Genomic DNA, 13,388 nt, shown 5'->3' with positions numbered 1-13,388 from the left:
AGTTAAGTAAAATCATTAGGCGTGGTTTGCCATTTGTCACGTCTACAGTCTACATGGGCCTCCACTGTCACCCTCAAGTATATGTAACCCCTCTACATCCTCCATTGGGCCAATGTTGCAGGCTGGTCCACTAGTCAAACTGCATTGGTCTAGCAACGATTATTTTACCAGATCCCTTTTTTTTTTTTTAAGCATTATTTTACCAGTTCCTAACCTCGTACTAGAAAATTATATTGAAGGAATTCACACATTCATGATTTCGAGCAGCTAATGTTGAATGATCTTGAACAAATCATACAACATGGGTAAAATATTAATTGTTGTTTGTTTAACCCTTTGACTAATTGGTAGTACTAATTGCTTGACAAGGTAATAGTACTTGGAATTGTTAATGGGTTGGATCGGTTCGATGCTGATCGGTTCGATTCAAACAAAAAAAAAATGCCACGCCTTGTGCATAGTTATTAAATCCGGATCAACCCGACAATTGAACTGGTCAAATTTGTGGACTCATAATGGAACAGAACCGATTTAGCAATTGAATTGGAGTTACAGATGATTCGTTTTAAACCATTTGACCCAAACGGTCAACTGGTGAGCCGATAAATCCGGTGATTTTTTATGAACTTGGTGGGTTTTGGAATTTTTTTCTAAAATTACTTTTTTACCCAATTTTTTAATTTGACTAGCCACACTAACATGGGCATTGTCGTCTTTTTGACAATTAGATGAGAAAATTGAAAAGAAATTTGGGAATTAAGGTTTCTTTCTTTATTTGACACTTGGATTTATCATTTATATTTATGTATAATATCAATATGAATTTATGAACTAAGGAACACGTATGGGTATAACTTGTGTGTGTATGAACTATGAAATATGAATAAGTTATGACTTGTTAACATTTTAAGAATTTTTGTACTTATATTATAATTTATATATTTATTTAATTATATTATATATTTTTATTATATAGTATGACCCAACGGTTCAATCAGTGACACATCGGTTGAACCACTAACTCGTCAACTCTATCCTCCTACTAGGTTAATGCCCCGAGTTGGTTTTAATAAGGGAAAATAGTTCAAAACGTCTCTTACATTTTATAAAATGACTTTTTCGTCCCTCATTTTCAAAAATGTAATTTTACGTCCCTTACAAATTCACATTAGTCAAATTTGATCCCTATGTAAGTTTCCAACTAATTTTTAGCCGGAATATATCACGTGCTTTGCATGTGATTATTTTTTAGGGGTAAAATTGTCAAATCAAAATTTACATAATCCATCTGTAGTCCCTTAAATTTCACAAAATGAATTGTTTTGTCTCTCATATTTCACAAAATAAAATTTTTCATCCCTCACAATTCACAAAATGAATTTTTTCATCTCTCATTGACTATATATACGAATAGTTTTTTTAAAAATTCATGTATATATCTACTTAATTTCACCAGAATAGTACGAATAATATGTAATATATCTCTATTTGATTTCACATAAACAAACTAATTGTAGTTGTACATATGCTAATCAATAGATATATACATGGGTTTAAATCTAATAATTTTGTTTTAAACCCATATATATTTATATTTGATTTCACCATGTAAATTTATTCAATATTTGTAACCTTTTCTATTTTGGTAATAATTTATTTATTAAGTTGTGTAATAAGACCATCTAATTAATCAGTGTTAATTCGAATTCTATAGTTATGCTAACAAATTGCAATTTAAATATGAAATTTTTACTTGCTACTTTTAAGACCAACACTTGAATTTCTTACCTTATGATTATCTTAAAATTTGAAAGTGTTAATCACTTACTTCATTTTGTCATACTTTTCCTTTGTTTATTTTCTATCCAAATTTAATTCGATATAAATGTTTGATAATGTTTAGAATTAAATATCTTCTTTGTTTTGAATTTTTGAGTAAAAGGAATGAACATGAGTAAAAAAACTAACAATTTTTTTTAAACCTCTGTATATATCTATTTTAATTTCACTTGAATAATACGTTCAGGTGAAATCAAATAGAAATATATTACATGATATTCATATTGTTCAGGTGAAATCAAATAGATATACATTAGTTTTAAAAAAAAGTTATTCGTACACATGATCAATGAGGGACGAAAAAATTTATTTTGTAAAATATGAGAGATGAAAAAAATTTATTTTGTGAAATGTGAGGAACGAAACAATTCATTTTGTGAAATGTGAGGGATAAAAAAATTCATTTTATAATTTGTAAGGGACTATGGATCGGGTAATGTAAACTTTGATTTTGATAACTTTGCCCTTAAAAAATGATTACAAGTAAGACACGTGGTGGATTCCGACAAAAAATTAATCAGAAATCTAGATAGGGACCAAATCTAACCAATATGAATTTGTAAGGGACGTAAAAGTACACTTTTAAAAGTGAGGAACGCAAAAAATTATTTTGCAAAATGTGATGGGCGTTTTGAATGATTTTTTTTTTTAATAACTATCGACTTGTGTATAATTAGATTTGATAGAGTTTGAGCATAAATTCAAGATTCGATTTAAGCGTGAGTTAGGTCTGAATTTCATTAAACTCAACAACACACACACTATGAAAGTCTATGAAAGTGTGTCACTAACAACACACACACACACACACCAACGTGTATAATTGAGTAGTTTCATATAATATAATTCATACTATTCATAATTTATATATAGTTGTAAGCTTAAAAATAATATCGTCTATATAATACATAATAATATAGTTGCTGTGTGAGTTTGGATCGAGCTCGAAATAAGTTCAAAATCTTAACACCTTTGTGAACCAATTATGAGTCTTATAAATATTAGTTCGAAATCAAAACTTCGAAGGTCCTAAGTTTTTTTTTTTTTGGCTACTTTGTGTGAGCCAAGCTTGGACAACCCACCCTTGTAACACTAAAAGTTAAAGCAGGAAATGGAGAGATTAGAATATTAGCACTAGTATGAAAGTAAGTAAAAGAGAAAAAGAAAAAAGCAGTAATAAAAGTTTAGAAAGGGAATTGCACAGCTGCAAAAGCCAGCGGTAGTAGAACTCGTATAGTATATGGAGTGGTATAGCATAGTATAGGCAGTAGCCCGGCCACGAAGAAACGGCCATATCCTGACTGTCCGTCAAAAATAACGTCCGGGAAACCGGTGAAGTGGTGTAGTCAGGAGGGAGCAGAGGTGGGTGTTGAGCTGGGTTCAGAGACTGAAACAGAGGGGCAAGTGGAAATCAGAGTTTGATTCCATTTCCAGTGTCCATATCGATGGATCCTCGTTTCCTTTATTTTCTCTCACATTGATGATTACTCCTGTTTGGTTATTGTCCTTTTCTCCTTCCTCTTCTGTTCACTTCTCTTGTCTTGTGTACTCTTCTTATCTGCCTTCTTTTCCCTGTTCCTGTCTACAATCTACACTAGTACCCTGTACCACTCCCCCTCGTGACGTCCGTCCATTAACAACATTCCCGTTATCAATCCCACTCCCATTAACTCCATTCCCATTCCATACATTACCAACAACAAATGGACTAAATCCCTCTCTCTTTCTTCTCTCTTTCTCCTCTTCGGAAAACAAACGCAAACACTTGCCTTTCATTGACTTCCGTGGCGTCTCGTAGCCGTTTCACACACAATACACGCTTAAGAAAACACAGTCGGACTCAGCCTACTCAGACTTGTTCATAAATCAGGTGATGTCTTGTGAGAATAAAGTAAAGATCATGTATCCATTGCTTTTGGTGTTTGGATTTCTTGCTCTTGCCTGTTCTGTCGTAGTAGAAATAGAATCAAGCACGTGTGATTGTGCATTATGATAATCTGATGATGGGTTTTAAATCAACAATCAACTCAGACCCCTTCTGTTTAGATTAAATCTTGGGAGTTGATCTCAACTTGGACTTTTTTAGATGATCTTGTTCTTCTTAGTTCATAAAGTTACACTAAGTTGCGAGAAAAGATATAGATGGGGATCAAGGGGTTTTGATTTCATTGATCAAGCTAAAGAATTCTACCTCAAACCATGTATGTTACCCCCTCAGGCACACGGCGGTATGTGAAACGAATCACACTTGGAAAAGTGTGGAGATCTAAGCTAGACTAGCAGTAGGAGGTGTAGGGGAAAAACTGATTTGCGTCGTGCAAGAAAGAGGGGATATTGGTCGCCTTGTCAGTTTGGATATCCTAAATCTGCTCTGCAGCAGCAGCCAGCAGGAGAAATAGGGAATGTTGGGGTTTGCGGCTTCCCTGTTAATGCACTGGCATTGCCCAAATGTGAATGCGTATTGTATGCCAAAACACCAGTCATTGTAGTGTATAATGCCCAGCAAACATTTGTCGTGACTGGAGTTTGGTCCAAGCAGGGCCCAAAAGATGTTTTCTTTTTCGCTTACAATCATCCCCTACAAAGTTTCCTTCTTTCTCATTAGTGATTAGACCCCATCCATGTCTCGCAACAAAAAATTACTTTTTCTTACCGTACACTAACTGCTTTAATTATTCACTTTGATCTGATTGTTTTCGTCTTCAATTCTACATTTGCCTAACCTCTAGTGCTCGTAGTGTTCTATCAAATTTATCCATTTGCGGGTCTTGCGTTACTTGCAATTAGAAATTGCGTAACTAAGGAAGTCATTCCATTTTCTGACGGTAATCTCATTTATTTGTTGCAGTGCATGCAGAAGCAAATTTGCTCTGTGTTTGATGTGGCTTTCTTTTTTGGTGAAGGAGGTAAATTTGATTCTTTTCTTGAAGCAGAGGAGGTTTGTCAACTTTTAACTGGCCAGTAACTAGTTGGTAACTAAGGAGCAGACTCTCGTTTTTATAAAGAATTAGACTACTTTCAAAATGCTTTCGTATGAGCAAGATCCTGATGTTGTTCGGTGGGGTCTTCAGCTATTTGATGGTGATCCATACTCTAACTGTGGCTATTGTAGCACTATCCCTCAAAATAACACAGGATGCTATGAAAATCACTATGGTTCAGTATTTAGTAACGTAGAGGAAAATGAGCTGGCTGCAAACTCACTTGAACAACAATTTTCTTATTTTACACTTACCGACCAGCCACAAGATTTCCTCCAAGGAGTGGAAAATGCACAGACATCTTGTTATCAACAACAGTGGTTCAATCAGTCTATGGAAAACTACCCATTCGGTAATGGAATTCACCAAGAATCAGTTATAGCTTTGATCACTTCATCTTCCTGCTGTATGTTATTCTGATCAATTCTTGCATTACTTTTGTTAGATGAGAATGGTAATGAAGAGGAAACAGACTTGGTAACTTCCAGTGCATATCCTACTCCTGGAGGAGAGTCATATTCTGGTGAATGGTCATACTCAACGGAACTCATGGATGAGAATGCTCTGGATGGTGAATTAGGCAGACGGTTGAACCAAATGGTTCCAATTCCTGTAAGTGTAGCATCTGAATGGATATTCTCCTTATTACTAAAAACCTAGTAGAGTATACTTTGTCATTCATGCAACTGGAAATGCGTTTTGAAACTGTTCCTCACTTTTAGCAATCACATATTCTTTTTTAACTGATGTGCTTCCTAATTTTTCAATGTGGAACCAAGTTACAAGTAGCTGCACCTTTAATGTGGAGTTCTAAATGTCTATTTTATCAAGGTCCTGATTTTGTGCAGCACATCCCTAGAATTAATGGAGATATACCATCTCTCGACGAAGCAACTTTAGATCATCAAAGGCTTCTGGAAAGGTATTTGTTTTTACTTTTGGGATACAGCCAAATAAAACAGGCATATGTTCAAAGATAGAGAACCAGTTTTATATATTAATATTAGCAATATTCAAGAAACCTGTCTCCTGGTCTCAATACTTGGCAGAACCTCTTGGGTTAACTGATACTACTGAACTCTTTCTGGGGAACGGTGATATACTTCAAGCAATGACCTCCAGTGAGGATATGTGTTTTAGTGCCTATTATGTTTTACAAAGACCACATAGACTAATTTTTAGCTTTTGAGTACACATCAATTCATGTATTATTATTGAACTTGGTAAGTTTTACTTATAAGATTGCAGGTTTACCAGCTGGTAGAGTGTAAAATTCAAGGTGATGGTAATTGCCAGGTTAGTTCTCTTACTTCTTTGAAGCCTAGCAAAGGAATTTCATTTGGTACTGTGCATATAAGCAAATGAAACTGCAGAAAATAAACAACTATTTTGTGAAAGATAATAACCTTTAAAAGGAAAATAGTTGAAGAATTTCTCTTTTCACGGATCCAATTTGTCACTGGTGAAGAGTCTTTGATGAAATTGACTATAAACAAAAGTCCAAGATGAAATCTCAAAAAGCTCCAAATTAAGCTTCATTGTAATATTCTGATTAGACATAACATTGACAAAAGCCAGTCATCAAATGTTGCTAAACACCTCGTACGAGGCCCTGTAACTAGATTAGCTGCAGTTGTCAACTGCCTGCTTGTTCGTTCTGATACCTTCCGACTATCTTCTGGTATTTATAGCTTATGTTGAATTAGAAAAGTTTTTTCTGGGAACATTTTTTTGCACAGTTGATCTTTATCTCAAAACTCTTTGAAAGATACCATTCTTTTATTTATTGAAAGCTTTTTTGTTCACTTTTCTCTGTACTCTACTGAGTACATTATAAACTGCCTTACAATGACTTATAGACAGCTGATGGTTATCATTCTTTTTCCTTTTGCAAGTTTCGAGCTCTATCAGATCAATTTTACCGAACTCCTGAGCATCATGAGTTTGTGAGACAAGAAGTTGTGGACCAGGTTAGTGTACTGTTTACATAGTTCTTGAGGTCATCATATCACCTTGAAATTATGAATTTGTTCTTTTCTGATTGATTACGTATTCTTCGAAAATTACATTGAATAACCAGCTGAAGTCATGCCCAGAGACTTATGAAGGATATGTTCCTATGGCTTACGATGATTATTTGGAGAAGATGTCCAAGTACTCTTCTGACCTTGCATGTTAAATAATCTACTGCTGGATAGAATGTGACCAATCTTGTCTAACACTGGATATCTATATTAGGAATGGCGAGTGGGGTGATCATGTGACTTTACAAGCTGCTGCAGATTCAGTAATTCTTGCTTGATTTTCTGCCCCACAGACAACAGCAAAATACCTCATTGAAACTTTATAGAAATTATTTGTTGAAAGTTTGTTTTCTTTTCTCCAATCATATGTTGAAATGTTGGTGTTTGCTGTGTCCAGTTACTATGTCAACTTCAACAGCATTTAGAAACTCTTTCTAGTAAATGTTTTTTTGTCTTCGAAATTTTGCTTTGAGGATGCATTTTCAGGAGTTCTGTAGGGTTATGTTGCCATGCATGATGTACTTCTTCATGTATAAGATGTCTGACAACCTGGATTCTGTCCGTTTGCTAAAGGCCTTGCATACCCAATTAACAACTGATCTTAATGTTGCTAAGTGTAATCACTTAGACCAAACACTTATGCGTTCTGATACGCGTTAATGATTTGCTGCAGTATGGTGTAAAAATATTTGTCATAACTTCGTTCAAGGACACCTGTTACATTGAGATACTACCCAGCATTCAAAAATCTGAACGAGGTATAGTACATGTTTCACTGAAGTCTTTATCTAGACTTATAAGCTGGGTGGTTAATTAATCGTTACTCTGTTTAAGCAGCTATCCATGTATATGTTATTGCCTTAGTTAGGCAACAGATGTCCGCTAGCTTTTTCCTGTGCGCAGCTTAGTTCTAAAACTTACTAAATTACCTCAATAGATGAAATGAGTTGTAAGCAAATGTTTCCTTTTAGTCTATTAATGAAGCAACATACTATTGATTGTAAAAATATGCCCTTACTTTGTAATTATTTGGACATGATACTGTAACTTCACCTTGTTTTTGGGATCCTTGATCTCATCTCTGAGCTTTAAGAGCATTTTTGTCTTTCAGTTATTGCACCATTGAGAAAAGTTGTTTTCATACACAATTCACTTGTCTTGGATATTTTGCTGGAAACTTCAGAGTCTGGACTTATACATGGTGCTCTACTTGCAGTTATATTCTTGAGCTTCTGGGCTGAGGTTCACTACAACTCGATATACCCTGAAGGAGGTACATCCTAGTTTTCTAGGTCAAAATTTCTCACCTCATATGATAGGGGTTATAAAGAATCCTCAACTGAATCACTTTTAGTAATCGAATCCTGTCAATGCTTTGGCATGGGCATATACTTCCCAGGAGTGAACAGAAGCAGAAAGATGCATCTTGCTCAAACTTATAAAAGCTTCTTTTCTAGGCACAAAAACTAGAAATAGACAAGTGCAAGGATTAGATGGATTCCACACTGACCTTAACTTTTCTTGTTCTTTCGGTTGTCATTTTTGTACTTCAGATTTAACCACATTTGGGACTAAGAGAAAGAAGAGGCGATCATTTCCTCGCCAGGAGCATTTCGAAACACCAGATGATTGCAGTTGAGAAAATATGGTAATAGAACTACTTGAAGCTATAGATTTCTAAATCCATTTTGCAGTTGAGGAATAATGTAAAAGGTTGATGCTTTTCCCTTCTTCCTTGTTCCCCTCAGATTCGAAATATAGCAGCTGTCTTGCACCTGCAAAACCTGCCGTGCTGCCATGCCGAACTCTTTATCATTGTCAATTCATGCCAGACAAAGCAAGCATGATATCAATTGTATTGATTCATAAATGTAAAGATTTCTGTTCTTTGCAACACTGGTGCGCCAATAATGTTTCCCATGTGAACAGGCACGTCTTCTTGATAATTGGCAGAATGTTGTCTTCATCTAATCTCAATTTTGTTAATATGGATAGAATCCTGTATTCCTGTTCTTCATACTGGATGCTTTGTTGCGCAATATTTTCAGGTTCGGTTTAACAACAATATTTCAGGGCTTCTAGTTTAGACTTCAGATGCCTTGTTCTTTTCTTTCAAATTGCGTAAGCACTAAAAATTACAGGTAACTAATATGGTCAGACAGGTCAATCCTCGTCCTGACCTTTGCAATCTTGGGCTTTGTTTGGGAATTATATACTAGCTTACAAGCTTGGGTATAAAGTGTGAACGACTATTGGCCAAGTACAATAAGCACACAGGAAAACAAAAACAATTTCGAGTTTGTCCTAATTTTTCTTGATTTCCCATCCATGGATAACAGATTTTATAAAATTGATTTGTTATTTGTTTCAAAAAATTACAACAGAAGCAGAATTTTCTGTGTGAAAACATATGATTCCTGCATAAATTGAGTTTAGCTTAAAAAAAGGGTTTTAAAATTAGAAGTGTTTAAATGAAAGTTAAAACAATGTGCCATCACAAGTGAAAAAAGAAAAAACACTTGTCTCCAAAATCCAGCTCATTTGATAAAGATATTAATTAGGTAATCGTGAAGTCCCTAATTACTTACTTATGATAAAGATATTAATTAGGTAATCGTGAAGTCCCTAATTACTTACTTATGATAAAGATATTAATTAATTAGATAATTAAGAAGGCTCTTCTTCAAAACTACAACAGAAGCAGAATTTTTGTGTGAAAACTGAAGCATAAATTTTCTCTTAATAAAAAAATTCTTTAAATGGACCAATGTGCCATCACAAGTGAAAAAAGAAAAAACACTTGTCTCCAAAATCCAGCTCCGTGAAGGATAAAGATATTAATTAGGTAATCGTGAAGTCCCTAATTACTTACTTATGATAAAGATATTAATTAATTAGATAATTAAGAAGGCTCTAATTATTTGAGATTATAGCCTCGACGACTTAGAATAGTGGGTGATTATAAGGTCTCGAAATAGATAAAATTTCTCTTTAATTAGATGACTATGAGATCTTAATTTGACTTTCAAGCCAAGTTTGAAGCCATCTCATCCCTCTATCAAAGGCTTAAATTCTCCAAAGTAGAGAGAAGGGGGGGGGGGGGGGGGGGAAGAAATGGGTACTTTTATCTTAATTTTTCTTGTTTTGGTAAGTCTCCTTTTTATTTGCCAAAAAAACTCCTTTTTATTTTTTCTCACAAGTCACAACACTACTTTTTTTTTCTTGTTTTGTTAAAACTCCTTCTTATTTGACCCCAAAAAAAAAAAACTCCTTATTTTTCTCATAAATCACAACTTAGAAAACATTGGAGAAGAAAAAATTAATACTCCACTAAAACACACACAGAGGAGTTGCTAGTTAAAAACTTAAAATAGAAACATTAAACATGGAAAAGCAAAACAACGTAAAAACGCACAACCTGGGACTCAATCAAACGCTCGGTTCTGTTTCTCTTCTCCACTAGGGTTTTCACTCGTCGTCTGCTAAGGTCAGCCTTCTCTCTGTGTATCTCCATCAATTTTGTACTATATTTAAGTAAAAAATTCTCGTTTTTGTTAGGTGAAGAATAATACATTTTCAATGAATGCGCCTGATTAAACCATCTGGACCCCTAAATTGTGGATCATGTTGTTTCACTTGATAAATCCTTTTAATGCATCAATCACACATCAATTTTGCTTGTTCTTTAACTATATTCAGAAAATCTCATCTGGGAGTGTGTATGAAGGAAAGTAAGTTGGAAAATAGGATGAGAACATTAGGTACTAGAAGAATGGTTAGAGGGAAATTAAATCTGACTTTTGTTATTAAGAAATTAGAAGGATTATTGCTCACATCTAACATTATTTTGCGCAAGAATTATAGGTCAAACTTTAACGATTGCTTTGTTTGGGAACGAAAAACGTTAGCTTCTACTTGAATTGCTGCACTAAAAGATGGTGGAAATTACATGAGCCTAGTCCGATGTCTTTTTCACAATTTTGGTACTTCTCCATGCTGGGCATTTTGCTGAAAATTTCTTGTATACAAATTCCTCCCCCGGGTCCCCTGTTTTTTCCCATTTCTGCAAAAATACTTGTTAGAAAAAGATTCACTTTTTTCTTCTTCTCTTTGTTTCCTTTCCTGTAAAAAGTCCCAAACGGAGCGAAGTTTGATTTTTTTTTAGTGTTTTTTCTTTGCTTCCAATTTTTTCAACTCTCGCAGCTACTTTAAAGGCCAGAGAATTGCATGTTTCATTACCATCCTGAGAACTGTGGCCAAATTATAAATTGTGTGAAAGGCTAAATTAGGAACGAAGATTTTAAACAATATATGTAATGCCAGTTTTTATATGTCATGATGATGAAGTATCGTTTTATGTTCCTGCAATCAGTAAAATCATAAAGCAGTTATTGGTTTTTGTGAAGAGGTTGGGTGATTGGAGCGGAGAAGAAGCTATTACCTCCTGTGTGTAACCTCTTCACAGAATGCTGCAACCTAACTAACTCTCATTGATGTCACCTATCTTTTTTTTTCCCTTATATATATATATGTGCGCGCGCCCGCGTAAACAGTGGATCAATTAACAATGCTCACATGTTCATTGCTGTGGCAATTAACAGGTTGCTTCAATTTTGAAGTGTTGCATTGATGTTAATCCATGTTACTCTTTAGTTTATATTTCTCATAGGCAAATCTGGTGGTTTGTTGAGAAGTAAATGTTTCCCCCTTGCTAGATATATGTGTGTTAAGAACTTGTGACTTTGAATGAAATGTCTCCTTGTTTGAGTTGAAGCAATGGGCGTACTGTTTAGACAAGATTTTTGTTCTTTTCCTTAGAAATGGCTATCACAGTGGACCAAGGTGAAGAACTTGAGTCTGGACCAGCTGATTGGACAGATTCAGAAGAGACAATTTTAATTCACTTAATGCTGAAAGAGATACAGAAAGGAAATAAACCTTTCACTACTTTTACAAAGACAGGCTGGAATAATATTGAAGCTGGGTTTAAAGAGAAGACTGGCAAGAGATACAGCCATCCACAGTTTAGAAATAAGTTCAATCAGATGAGGATACGCTATTTTGATTTCTGTATGCTGTCAAAAGAACCTGGTTTCACTTTGGACCCTGTGCTGGGTAAGCTAGATGCAACTGATGATGTCTGGAAATCAGCCATCAAGGTTAGTGCTGATATGGATGTACAAAGCATGACTATTTTCTTTTGAAATTTCTGAATATATGACATGTTGAACTGCTTTCGTTTTAGGCAAACAAGAAGACAAAGAGATTCAGGAGAAGAGGGTGCCCTCTGTACAATGAGTTGGGGGTTATTTATGGTGAACCAGTGGGAAAGTCCACAAATGTTTCTCAGGTAGCTCAATGCTCACTGGATACGGATGTTAAGTGTTTAGAAGATCAATCAACTAATGCTAGTCCATCGGAATCAGTTCGTGGAAGTAGTGACAACGAAGATTATCCTTCAAGAAGTGTCAGGCAACGTTGTCAAAAGTTGCCCTCCTTGAGGAATGAAGTACAAGAGGTGAAGGATTTGAGGCCGATTGTTGATGGCGGAGCTTTAGAGTCCACTCAAATTATAGTTCCTAGCAGTACAGCCAATAAGAAACATACTGACGTTGCCTACCTGCAGACACCCGCCACAAACCATGTCGGAACACTTCAATCTAGCAGCCCCTTTTCAATCACGAATTGTGTGAAGTGCCTGGAGTCCATCCAAGGGATTGATGCTACCACTTACCTGAAGGCAATCAAAATGTTCAAAGATGTTGATTGGAGGGAGATGTTCATGGCTATGTCAGGCGAAAGAAGACTCGATTGGTTGGCAAGCTTGGATTGAACTTGGTAGCAGTTGAATTTGTGTAGTTATCTAGTTACTGTACTTATGTGATCGCACTAAATCTGGACTAATGGGTGCGGTGCGGTGCGGTGCGGTGTTTACCTTTGTGCATAATGTTAGATATTACCATAAAAAGATTTGATGCATAAGCTCTCAATGTGTAGTTGGTTTTTTCCGAGTTCAAAGCAAGAGCACCAAGCTATTCAGTACTTTATCAAAGCTCAGAACTCGAATTTTATTTGTCAACTAATCAAACCAATCCCTGACAAAAGATAATAATATGTTTAACAATGAGTATATTTAGTTAGTAGTTTCATAAATAAAATTAACGGACTATGAGAAGATGCATTAATATAATAATGAATTTTGAAGAGGAATGACCGAGCATCCGCAATTATCTAGTCATTAATTATCTTGATCTGTTGTACTTGAAGCCAATTTGTGGCTGTTTTGATACAAGGCTACATAAAATTTGCCTTCCTAGGGGGAAGGTGCCTGAGCTGTTTTTGGTTTTTATCAAACTATCTCGCTCATTCCAATCATTTGGTTCGGTAATTTTGATAATAGATTTTTCTCTAAGATCTTCATGCTTCATAGAGTTAGACATTAATGTAAAGGAATAATTTCAGAAACCTCCCTTAAAATTTCTAACAATTACACAAACCTCCCTTAAAGTTAAGATTTTGATAACAAAAAGTAGTCCAATTAGAA

General features: G+C 35.1%; 2 protein-coding genes across 4 annotated transcripts; both read left to right on the top strand.

The window, feature by feature from the left end:
* Positions 1 to 3,133: 3,133 nt before the first annotated feature.
* Positions 3,134 to 8,885, top strand: LOC113771813 (OTU domain-containing protein DDB_G0284757-like). Of its 3 annotated transcripts, XM_027316518.1 has the most exons (13): positions 3,134 to 3,709; positions 4,688 to 4,745; positions 5,082 to 5,172; positions 5,266 to 5,432; positions 5,669 to 5,742; positions 6,062 to 6,116; positions 6,716 to 6,790; positions 6,901 to 6,974; positions 7,059 to 7,107; positions 7,518 to 7,602; positions 8,061 to 8,117; positions 8,398 to 8,492; positions 8,593 to 8,885. In XM_027316518.1, the coding sequence occupies exons 2-12, from the start codon at positions 4,719 to 4,721 to the stop codon at positions 8,481 to 8,483; spliced, it is 840 nt and encodes a 279-aa protein (XP_027172319.1). In that variant the 5' UTR covers positions 3,134 to 3,709; positions 4,688 to 4,718; the 3' UTR covers positions 8,484 to 8,492; positions 8,593 to 8,885. The 3 variants fall into 3 exon arrangements, with proteins under 3 accessions (XP_027172319.1, XP_027172197.1, XP_027172258.1); XM_027316396.1 differs by having other exon boundaries at positions 4,688 to 5,172; XM_027316457.1 differs by lacking the exons at positions 6,901 to 6,974; positions 7,059 to 7,107 and having other exon boundaries at positions 4,688 to 5,172.
* Positions 8,886 to 10,239: 1,354 nt separating this feature from the next.
* On the top strand, positions 10,240 to 12,778 carry LOC113777966 (L10-interacting MYB domain-containing protein-like). Its single transcript, XM_027323203.1, has 3 exons — positions 10,240 to 10,331; positions 11,663 to 12,003; positions 12,090 to 12,778. The coding sequence occupies exons 2-3, from the start codon at positions 11,665 to 11,667 to the stop codon at positions 12,675 to 12,677; spliced, it is 927 nt and encodes a 308-aa protein (XP_027179004.1). The 5' UTR covers positions 10,240 to 10,331; positions 11,663 to 11,664; the 3' UTR covers positions 12,678 to 12,778.
* The last annotated feature ends 610 nt before the right edge of the window (positions 12,779 to 13,388 follow it).

Source organism: Coffea eugenioides, chromosome 1, assembly GCF_003713205.1.
Source record: "Coffea eugenioides isolate CCC68of chromosome 1, Ceug_1.0, whole genome shotgun sequence".
Taxonomy (NCBI): Eukaryota; Viridiplantae; Streptophyta; class Magnoliopsida; order Gentianales; family Rubiaceae; genus Coffea; species Coffea eugenioides.
The sequence above is the reverse complement of the archived record's forward strand: the minus strand, read 5'-3'. Positions and strand labels throughout refer to the sequence as shown.

Bases quoted from the DNA above. Each gene is read 5' to 3' on its own strand.
- LOC113771813 (XM_027316396.1), top strand. From the start codon at position 4,863: ATGCTTTCGTATGAGCAAGATCCTGATGTTGTTCGGTGGGGTCTTCAG. The intron at 5,743-6,061 runs GTATTTGTTTTT...TTTACTTATAAG, and splicing joins CATCAAAGGCTTCTGGAAAG to ATTGCAGGTTTACCAGCTGG. The intron at 6,975-7,058 runs GTACTCTTCTGA...TATCTATATTAG, and splicing joins TATTTGGAGAAGATGTCCAA to GAATGGCGAGTGGGGTGATC.
- LOC113777966 (XM_027323203.1), top strand. From the start codon at position 11,665: ATGGCTATCACAGTGGACCAAGGTGAAGAACTTGAGTCTGGACCAGCT. The intron at 12,004-12,089 runs GTTAGTGCTGAT...CTTTCGTTTTAG, and splicing joins TCTGGAAATCAGCCATCAAG to GCAAACAAGAAGACAAAGAG.